The sequence below is a fragment of the Otolemur garnettii genome, unplaced genomic scaffold (assembly GCF_000181295.1).
Source record: "Otolemur garnettii isolate 467f Iridium unplaced genomic scaffold, OtoGar3 scaffold00060, whole genome shotgun sequence".
Lineage (NCBI taxonomy): Eukaryota > Metazoa > Chordata > Mammalia > Primates > Galagidae > Otolemur > Otolemur garnettii.
Genome location: NW_003852455.1, coordinates 11,076,300 through 11,087,136, shown reverse-complemented (window position 1 = coordinate 11,087,136; position 10,837 = coordinate 11,076,300). Strand labels below are relative to the sequence as shown.

The 10,837-nt window shown below is 43.6% G+C and overlaps 1 protein-coding gene across 1 annotated transcript in view; it reads left to right on the top strand.

Annotated features, from left to right (window-relative positions):
• The first annotated feature begins 1,373 nt into the window (after positions 1–1,373).
• SENP2 (SUMO1/sentrin/SMT3 specific peptidase 2) overlaps positions 1,374–10,837 on the top strand; it is a 42,551-nt gene continuing 33,087 nt past the window's right edge. Inside the window, exons 1-2 of the mRNA XM_003792733.2 lie at positions 1,374–1,708; positions 4,759–4,814. Of these exons, the coding sequence (XP_003792781.1) occupies positions 1,383–1,708; positions 4,759–4,814 (382 nt within the window). The 5' untranslated portion in view covers positions 1,374–1,382. The remainder of the gene's footprint in view (positions 1,709–4,758; positions 4,815–10,837) is intronic.

Genomic DNA, 10,837 nt, shown 5'->3' with positions numbered 1-10,837 from the left:
TAGCTCACAGCAACCTCATACTCTTGGGCTTAATCGATTCTCTTGCCTCAGCTTTCCGAGTAGCTGGCACTACAGGCGCCCACAACTCCGCCCGGCTATTACTTTAGAAATGGGGTCCTGCCCTTGCTCAGGTGGTCTCGAACTTGTGAGCTCAGGCAATCCACCTGCCTCGCCTCTCACAGTGTTGGGATTACAGGTGTCAGCCACCGCGCCCGGCCCTCAGAGGGGGCTGGAATTTCTATCATTAAACAAGGTGGGACTTCTTTTATAGTTGATAATTAACTAGAAGTGTGACTTCTATATTATAGAGGGAGGGTAATGAGCATTATTTCCTGCCAGTCTGGGGAGGAGACGCGTGTATTAGTAGAGTGCAGGCATCTTTTCATACTTAAATTTGTAGAAAGTCTATCTTTACCTTCAGGAGTTCTGCCCTTCCCTTCCCTGCCCAACCCCAGCGTGGTTTTCCTTTCTCTGGGTTGCACTGTACTTTGCATACATCTTGATCACAGTAACCACGTGTCCTGTTTGTAATTCGTAATTATCTATGTACGTGTCTCTTCAAGCAGACTGACCTCACGAGCGAGGGACTAGCGTGGTACTCAGACCCGGGGTCAAATTCCAACTAGGCCACTAGCTAGCTTTGTGATCTTAGCAAATTACTTAATGGCTGTATGTCTAGATTTTCTTTCCTTTTCTTTTTTCTTTTTTTTGAGACTGAGTTTCACTCTGTCACCCAGTAGAGTGCTGTGGCCTAATAGCTCACAGCAACCTCTAACTCTTGAGCTCAAGCGATTCTCCTGCCTCAGCTTCCGGAGTAGCTGGGACTACCGCGCCCGCCACAACACCCGGCTATTTTTAGGGGCAGGGGCGGCGGGGGTCACACTCTGGCTCAGGCTGGTCTCGAACCTGTGATCTCAGGCAATCCACCCGCCTCGGCTTCCCAGAGTGCTGGGATTAGATTTCCTTGATTTATAAAGTTGGCATAATACTCCCTATCTCTTGCCATTGCTGAAAGACCTTAAAATGAGAAGGCATGCAAATACGGGATACAAGGCATGTGTTTGTGCAAAATAAAAAGCGCCTACAACGGCAAACTTGTGTTAATTAACCTGGGCTACTTTTGTCCTGTGCAATTTACAAACACGTACTGAACATCCACTGCGCTCCAGTCCTTGAGCGCTAGCTCCCAAGCTCAACAGTCTCACGTGTGGACTGTGGGCCATGCCCCTCTTGTGGATTCCGGACTGGTTCTGCTGAAGAGAAAACCCCGCCCACAGCTCTTCCGATCTCATCAACGATTGGACCGGGACCGTGTGGCGGACCTTCTTGTTGCTAGGCTTGTAGTAGGGGGCGGTGCTAGGTGACGCGTGCGCAGATTGAGAATGAAGCTTTCCGGTCGAGCAGGAGGAGGTGACGTAAGGGCCGGTGGCGGGCGGGGGCTGTTCGTAGCTCTGGGGACGTTGTATCTGTGGGCCCTCAATTCGCGTCACAAGTCAGCGACTGAACCTTGGCTGTGGTGGTCGAGGCGGCAGCGGCGGCAGCGGCGGCGACAGCTCTGGGGTTTGCGTCTCGGGGTGTGTCGGCCGCCGCTGCTGCTCGGGCCTGGTATGTACAGATGGCTGATTAGGATTCTCGGCACCATTTTCCGTTTCTGCGACCGGTCGGTGCCCCCTACCCGGACGTTCCTGAAGAGGCGGCGCTCGAACAGGTGAGATGAGAGGTGGCTGATCACCGGCCTGGCCGTGCCCCCTCCCCCACTCCGGGCTCCCCGGCCGGGATAGCGTTGATTTAGCCAGGCGGGCCCTGCCCATCCGAAATAGTCTCCCGGCCGAGGCCGGAGGATTGCAGGTCGCGGGTGTTCTGATGACGCAGTCGCTCCCGCCACTCCGTGGGGACGCAGTTCCTGATGAAGGAAGGAGCTGGTTGTCTTTGGGTGGCCGGTTATAGTGGGATCTTTGATATTCTTTTCAGAGCCAAAGCTGGTTGCTGACAACAAATGGGGCTTTGTCACGTTTCGCCGCTCTTAGACTGAAAACTAAAAATTGAAGGAATACTATCTTTGTTGTGGCTCACTGTTTACAAAGCATATTCCCAAGTGTCATCTACGGACAATAAGTGGAGGGAAGTGAGATTCATAGATTGCCCAAAGCCGCTTTGACTGCCAGTACTGTTCTCTTAACACCGAGAAACAGCAGCTGTCTTGTTCTGAAACAGCTGTCAAACTGTACGTGTGTTTGGAGCCAGAAAGGGAGGAGCGATTCTGTACTTTAGAATCAGTGTATGAGAAGAAAAGATTGGGTAGGTTCATCACTCCTTTAAAAAGGTCACTAGGATGTACTCAAAAATTCATTTAAAATTCCTGGGAAACTAAAATATATTCTTTCTTAGCATCTACTCCTTGACTTGTTCCATTTCCTAGTATACTACTTCCTTACCTCAGAATTAATGTAGGAAATACCGTACAAATTCCATGCACCCTTCCCTCAACTTTTGGTGATAGAATGTTTGTGTTTGTTTATTGAGTTGTAGTCTCACTGTGTTGCCCCAGGCTGAAATGCCCTGGCTTCTTAGCTCACCCCAACCTCAAACTCTTTACTGGTCCTCAGCCTCCCAAGTAGCTGGTACTACAAGGTACCTGCCTTGACCCCTGGCTAATTTCTGTATTTTTAGTAGAAGTGGGGTCTCACTTTGTTGGAGCTGGTCTTCAACTCCTGAGCTCAAGCAATTTACCTGCCTCAGCCTCCCAGAGTGCTAGGATTACAGATGTGAGCCACAGAGCCTGGCCTAATTTCATTTTGTATTAAGCTTCAATACCAAGCAAAGTGGAAAAAAAGAAAAAAGATTGGTTTCTAGGCGCTTGAGTAAACAAGATGATTGATGCATGAGTCTGAGAATGCAGGTTATTGATAAAATTGGTGGTTGGCTAAATTGCATCATGTGTTCCAGATTTTATTCTTCCTTCCTGCTTTTGAGAACATGTTGTAAAGTGCCTAAACTGATGCTTACTGTTCATTCCACCCTTGTGCAGGATCTAGTGCATGACAAGCACTTGGTACATATTTATTGAGTAACAGAATGTTAATTCTCTCTCCCTTGTCCTCTCTTTTTTGATGTGAGTTCCTACTAGTTAGGGGAACATGGTTTGGTGATCAAAACCTTGTTCTTTACTACACTTCAGTTGCCTATATCCTTAATCTAAAATGACTCTTCTCCATGTAATAACAATTTACAGTTAAAATGAAGCCAGAGGTCTTGTTGGTATATTTAAAGTTATGAGCTGAATGAACCTTGGAACTTTATTCTATTCATTTTTTATATAAATGATTAATTGTAAGGATTCAGAAAGATGATTAGTAATATACTGTGAGCCTTTGACATTCTTCACATATGGTACAGAAACTTTCCTGATTGTCCAGATTCTTTATTACCACTGTAATGTAGTTTCTATGATAAAAATGAAGTTAAAGGGCTGGGTGCCTGTAGCTCAGCAGCTAGGGTGCTTGCCACATACACTGGGGCTGGCAGGTTTGAATCTGGCCTGGGCCTGTCAAACAACAATGACAACTACAACAAAAAAATAGCCGGGTGTTGTGGTGGGCACTTGTAGTCGGAGCTACTTGGGAGGCTGAGGCAAGAGAATCTCTTAAGCCCTGTAGTTTGAGGTTGCTGTTTGTTGTTTGTAATACTTTGTAAATTAATATATTTTATTTTTTAAAAGAAGTTTTAGGTTCATAGACAAAGTGACTAGAAAGCACAGAGATTTCCTACATGCCTCTGATTCTCCCACACATACACAAACCCTCTCTGCCCATCATGCCACACCAGAGTGCTTACCTTTGTTACAATCAATGACCCTACATTGACACATCATTATCAACCGAAGTCCACAGTTTACATTAAGATTTGTTCTTGGCGTGGTGCTACATACACCCAGGCAGGCGGGTTCAAACCCAATCTGGGCCTGCTAAGCAACAACGACAACTGCAACCAAAAAATAGCTGGGCGTTGTGGCAGGTGCCTATAGTCCCAGCTACTTGGGAGGCTGAGGCAAGAGAATCACTTAAGCCCAAGAGTTTGAGATTGCCGTGAGCTGTGACACCACAGCACTCTACTGAGGGCAACATAGTGAGACTGTCACAAAAAAGAAAATGCAGTTAAAGATAACACCTTTTTCAGCTAAGAATTGTCTTTTTTTAAATTTCAGAATTTTAAGGGAGTAGAATTGTTTTTGGTTGTATGCATTGTTTTTGTAATTTTTGAGTCATAACTGTTAAGTATGCCCATCACACAGATACAGTTCATTGTACCCATTAGGTAGGTTCTTCTCCTACCAAGAATTGACTTTTAAGGTTGCTTATATTGTCACCTGATGTAAAAGATGGGTATCTTGGGGTGAGGGGTCATCTTTCTAAAAGAAATTGCTTAGTTTTTGTTTCTTAAAAATCATTTCTGGAGAGAAAAAGGACATGTTCATCTTAGGCTTTTATTTAGGTTCATTTACTAGCTAAGTAACTGGCCAGTTTCAAGTTTGTATTTAAGCCAGCTTACAAATTATTATATAGTAATGAGTTTGAGTCTCTCTCAAATAGTTGAAACGATACTAAAAACCTACTATAGAATAATATTCTCTTTTAAAACATTAGCTGGATTTCATTTCATAATGAAGCGATAGAAGGGGGTGTCATCATATGTATAGAAAGTTTATTTATAGAAATGGTTATCTGTATGTATATATATTTTCTTCTTTCTCTCTTTCAGCACTCTGTTTTCTACTGTGGACACCGATGAAATACCAGCCAAAAGACCAAGATTAGGTACTGAATATAAATTTTTTTAATTTTAGTTTCTTTTTTTTTTCCTTTTTCTTTTTTCTCTTTTTTGAGATAGTCCCACTCTGTTGCCCTGGGTAGAGTGCTGTGGCATCACAGTTCACCGGAACCTTAAACTCTTGGGCTTCAGAAATCCTCTTGCCTTAGCCTCCCAAGTAGCTGGGACTATAGGCACCCACCATAATACCTGGCTAGTTTGTTTTATTTTTTTATTTATTTTTTAATTTTTAGTAGAGACAGAGTCTCCCTGTTTCTCAGGCTGGTGTCAAGCTTCTGAGCTCAAGGAATCCTCCCACTTCACCCTCCAAAAACGCTAGGATTAAAGGTGTGAGCTGCCATATACAGCTAAAAATTTAGTTTTTTTTATAGGAAAAATATATTCATGAAACAAAAGACAAAAGGTAAAAAGTATGTTCACTGAAATACGTAGTCTCTGTCCTGACCCCTTCCTACTGATTTATCTCTTCTGGAGGTAACTACTTTTATCAGCAACTTCTGCAGTCTTTCCAGATAAATAAACCTGTTTGTTGCATGTACATTTTAAAATTCTAAATCCTTCTATAAAGAAAAGATGCTTTTTATTTTTGATGATGAAACGTTGTAAAAACTACTAATAATTGAGTGATCTATGAGTTCAGATGGCTGAGTAATATAGTGTAATTTTTTGAGATTTGTTCTCACAATTCTTTTTATATAAATCTGAAAGGCTAGAAGCCAATAAAACTAGATTAAAGAGAAAAAGCAAAGTAGAATGTACAAACATAAGTAAGACAGAGTCTCTATTTTTTTTTTTTTTTTTTTGGAGACAAAATGTTACTCTTCTTGCCCCAGGCTAAAGTCAGCTTAGCTCTCGGTAACCTCAAACTCCTCTATGCAATTGATCCTTTTGCCTCAGCTTCCCAAGTAGCTGGGAATATAGGCACCCACTATGATGCCTGGCTTTTCCCCCCTATTTTTTTGTAGAGAGGGGGTCTTGCTCTTGTTCAGGCTGGTTTCAAACTCCTGAGCTCAAGGGATCCTCTGAGGACTCCCAGAGTACTAAGATTACAGGCATGAGGCAGGTGCACCCAGCCCGATTTCCCATTTTTAACATGCCCAGCTAGAAATCAATATTGTTGTATTTTCATTTCTTTATAAGGTGCATGATATTGGTTTTACATTTACAGTAGTAATTTTAAATTATTATTATTTTTTCTTTTTTTGAGATAGGATCTCAGTCTAGTGCCAGGGGTAGAGTGCAGTGACATCATCATAGCTCACTGCAAGCTCAAACCTCCTGGGCTCAAGTTATCCCTTGCCTCAGCCTCTCAGGAAGCTGGGGCTACAGGCACATGCCACCATGCCCCAGTAATTTTTCTGTTTTTTTATAGAGGCATGGGGTCTTCATCTGTTGGTGAAGCTGGTCTTGAACTCCTGGCCTCACATGATTCTCCCATTTGGCCTCTGTAAGTGCTAGGATTAGAGGTGAGAGCTACTACGTCAGGCCAAAATTCTTTTCTTTTCTTTTTTTTTTTTTAAATGAAATGTACATGTTCAGGGTATGCTTTAAAAAAAATTTTTTTTTGGTCCAGAACTGATGCCATAGTATTTTACTTTTCTTTTTTAACAGACCAGGTCTTAACTGTTGCTCAGGTTGATCTCAAACTCTGGCCTCAAGCAGTTTTCCTGCTTTGGCCTCCCAAAGTGCTGGGATTATAGGCTTGAGCTATTGTGCCCAGCCTAAAATTATTTTATGAGTATATTTATTTAAATTTTTAAAGTGAAAAAAAAATTTTTTTTTTGTAGTTTTTGTCCAGGGCTGAGTTTAAACCCACCAACTCCGGTATATGGGGCAGGTACCCTACTCTTTGAGCCATAGGCACTGCCCTTTGGTTTTTTGTTTTTTTTTTTTTTTTTGAGACAGAGCCTCAAGCTATCCCCCTGGGTAGAGTGCCATGGCATCACCGCTCACAGCAACCTCCAACTCCTGGGCTCAAGCGAGTCTCCTGCCTCAGCCTCCCAAGTAGCTGGTAGAGTGCCATGGCATCACCGCTCACAGCAACCTCCAACTCCTGGGCTCAAGCGAGTCTCCTGCCTTAGCCTCCCAAGTAGCTGGGACTACAGGCACCTGCCACAATGCCTGGTCATTTTTTGGTTGCAGCCATCATTGTTGTTTGGCGGGCCCGGGCTGGGGATTCGAACCCGCCACCTTAGGTGTATGTGGCTGGCGCCTTAGCTGCTTGAGCCACAGGCGCTGAGCCTGGGTTATTTTTTGAGACAGAGTCTTAAGCTATTGTCCTGGATAGAGTGCTGTGGCATCATCAGAGCTCACAGCATCCTCCAACTCTTGGACTCAAGCGATCCTTTTGCCTCAATTTTTCTATTTTTAGTAGAGATTGGGTCTTGCTCTTGCTCAGGTTGGTCTTGAACTCCTGAGCTCAAGCAGTCCCCTCTCAGTCTCCCAGAGTGCTAGGATTACAGGCATGAGCCATAGCACCCAGCTTAAAATGAATTAGTTTTCTTTTCTTTTTTTCGAGACAGAGCCTCAAGCTGTGGCCCTGGGTAGAGTGCTGTGGCATCACAGCTCACAACAATCTCCAACTCCTGGGCTCAAGCGAGTCTCCTGTCTCAGACTCCCAAATAGCTGGGACTACAGGCGCGTGCCTTAACGCCCAGCTATTTTTTTTTGGTTGTAGCCATCATTGTTGTTTGGCGGGCCCGGGCTGGATTCAAACCCACCAGCTCAGGTGTATGTGGCTGGCACCTTGTTTGCTTGAGCCACAGGCACTGAGCCAATGAATTAGTTTGTTAGCTTGTACTAAGGGGTAAAAACTTTTGGCAATATTATAGGCTCTGAAATGATTATTTTTGGTAATCATCTATTTTATGCACTTTTTAAAAAAATTTTATGCACGTCTATATTGAGGATCACCCATTTTCACTGTGTGTATTCTGATTTTCTGAATAGTAGACTCCAGAAAGGAATCAAAGCAGGAAGCAGTAGGTATCAGAGAAATTATTTTTGTAAAGGACTAGAGTGCTGTTACTGCCTGTTGAACTCCTTGGTTCTTTTCTTCTGGCAATGAAGAATGAAAGCAAGGGACAGTTTTGAGGCAGCAAGCAGCAAAGTTTATTAAGGAACTACATCTTCAGACATGGAAGTGGACTGCCAAGAACGATTAGCAAGCCATAGTACATTCCAGAAGGAGGGAGGGGAGCAGGCACATGTCCCAGCATACAGTGGCTGTTGGGTTTCTGTGCCATCCCTTTTTCTTTGGTCTGGCCTCTCCTTTGTGACCTTGTCTCTTCTTTTTACTTGACTGATGGGGTTGCTATCTCCTTCCTGCTATGAAGGGGGGAGGGTTCACCTTACATGGTCAGGCTAAGATGTGTTGTGATGTCCAGAATCCGTTGTGGGGGGCAAACAGTAATGTACAAAGGTCTGACTATCATTACAGTCACCAGTAAGGTACTCCCCTTGGGAGGCTTCAGAGCTGTCCTCATGTGGTCTGACAATTAAGTTTGTGAACTCATCCTAGAAAAGTGCTGCATACCTCATTGCTGACTATCATAACGGTTACTTTCGAAGTACGCGCTTTTGGTGACTGTAGTGATATTCAGCAGTGAGGTATGTAGCACTTTTTCTGGGATGAGTTCAGGAACTTAATTGTCAGACCTCACACAAGGACAGCTCTGAAGGCCATTCCAGAAAAAGAGTTCCAGAATTCCTTTGTAATGTGAACTAGGCACTGGTGTCAGTGCATAGCTTCCTACAGGGAGTACATTGACAGTGACTGTAGTGATACTCAGCAATATGAGGTACACAGCACTTTTTCTAGGATGTAGTGGCAAACTTTTGTAGACCTCAACTCATGATGTGAGTTGAGTGCCCTGTGTTGTTTTTATTATGTTTATGACAGTTGTGATTATCCTTATCTTTATTATTGTTACAATATATTCTGTCTTTCAATATCCAATGTGTTCATGTTGTTTGCTTTTTTATTTTTTTCCTTTCACTCTGTTGCCCAGGCTGGAGTGCTGTGGCCTCAGCTTAGCTCACAGCGAACTCAAACTCCTGGGTTCAGGCTCAGCGCCTGTAGCTCAGTGGTTACGGTGCTGGCCACATATACCAGGGCTGGTGAGTTCAAACCCCAGCCTGAGCCTTCTAGAACAGCAATGAAAATTACAACAAAAGAATTGCTGGGCATTGTGGCAGGCGCCGTTAGTCCCAGCTGCATGGAAGACTGAGGCAAGAGAATTGCTTAAGCCCAAGATTTTGAGGTTTCTGTGAGCTGTGATGGCATAGCACTCTACCAAGGGTGAAATAGTGAGACTGTCGCAAAAAAAAAAAAAAAACAACAACAACAACAAAAAAAAGCCTCCTGGGTTCAAGGACTCTTTCTGCCTCAGCCTCCTGAGTAGCTAGGACTGTAGGTGCACACCATAACAGTCAGCTAATTTTTCTATTTTTGGTAGAGATGGGGTCTCACAGTTGCTTAGGCTGGTCTTGAACTCCTCAGCCTCCTAGGGTGCTAGGATTATAGGCATGAGCCACTGCACCTGGCTTGCATTTTTAATTGTATTTAAGTTTAATATGATTTAACTTACGTAACCACTTCTGGCTTTCCGCTACTATAATGGACAATGCAACTCTATTGGTTGCTTTTGAGAGAGCAAAAAGCAAGCATAAAAGGAAGTGGGGCTCAGAATTGCAGATTCATCTTACAGGTGAAAATGATTTAAGAGATTTGTTTAGTTCAGGAAAATAAAGTGGTTTTATATTCAGTTTCTGGATGAGGCATACCTGCTTACCTTCCTTTTAAAAAACATTAGTAAGAGCTCAGTGCCTGTAGCCCAGCGGCTAGGGTGCCAGCCACATACACCAAAGTTGGTGGGTTTCGAATCCAGCCTGGGCCTGCTAAACAACAATGACAACTACAACCAAAAAATAGCTGGGCTAGGTGGCGGGTGCCTGTAGTCTCAGCTACTTGGGAGGCTAAGGCAAGAGAATCGCTTAAGTCCAAGAGTTTGAGGTTACTGTGAGCTGTGACACCACAGCACTCTACCCAGGGTGACGTAGTGAGACTCTTGTCTCGAATAAAACAAAACAAAAACATTAAGGTTAGTAAGGCTGGATACAGTGGCTCACGCCTGTAATCCTAGCACTCTGGGAGGCCAAGGCAGGCAGATTGCTTGAACTCAGGAGTTGGAGACCAGGTTGACCAAGAGTGAGGACCCCCCCCATCTCTACTAAAAATAGAAAAATTAGCTGGGCTTTGTAGCAGGTGCTTATAGTCTCAGCTACTTGGGAGGCTGAGGCAAGTGGATTGCTTGAGCCCAAGAGTTTGAAGTTGCTGTGACCTATGATGACTCCGTGGCACTACTTAGGGTGACAGAATGAGACTCTGTCTTTAAAAAAAATTAAGTAAACATTAGTAAGATGTTTTGATGCAATCTCAGGGGCAATACCTAGATTTTGACAAAATTTATAGGGAAATAAAATGTTGCAGTACTTTTTGGTGGCTAATATTTACTGTGTTATCAATAATATTTCCTGCCCTCAGGGGTCAATTTTCAGCTTGGCTGGGAGAAGAATTTAGGTGTGCCTGGAACATTTTTAAAAGTCTTTTTTTTTTTTTTTTAAGCTGGTTAGGGCCGGATTCAAACCCGACACCCTCAGTATAAGGGGCCAGTGCCCTACCCACTGAGCCAAAAGTCATTAATTTTGAGAGAAGTTTAAAGCACAGTAAATATATGCTTTTCTTTGTTTCTTTCTTTCTTTTTTTTTTTTTGTTCACCATAATTTAAGTTGGCTATAAAAGTTTATAGGTTCAAATATGTCATGAGATTAAAAAAAAAGTTGAGGCTCGGTGCTGGTAGCACAGTGATTATGCCATTGGCCACATACACGAAGGCTGGCGGGTTCAAACCCAGCCTGGGCCAGTTAAACAATAATGACAACTGCAACAGAAAAATAGCTGGGCATTGTGGCGAGCATCTGTAGTCCCAGCTACTTGGGAGGCTTGAGG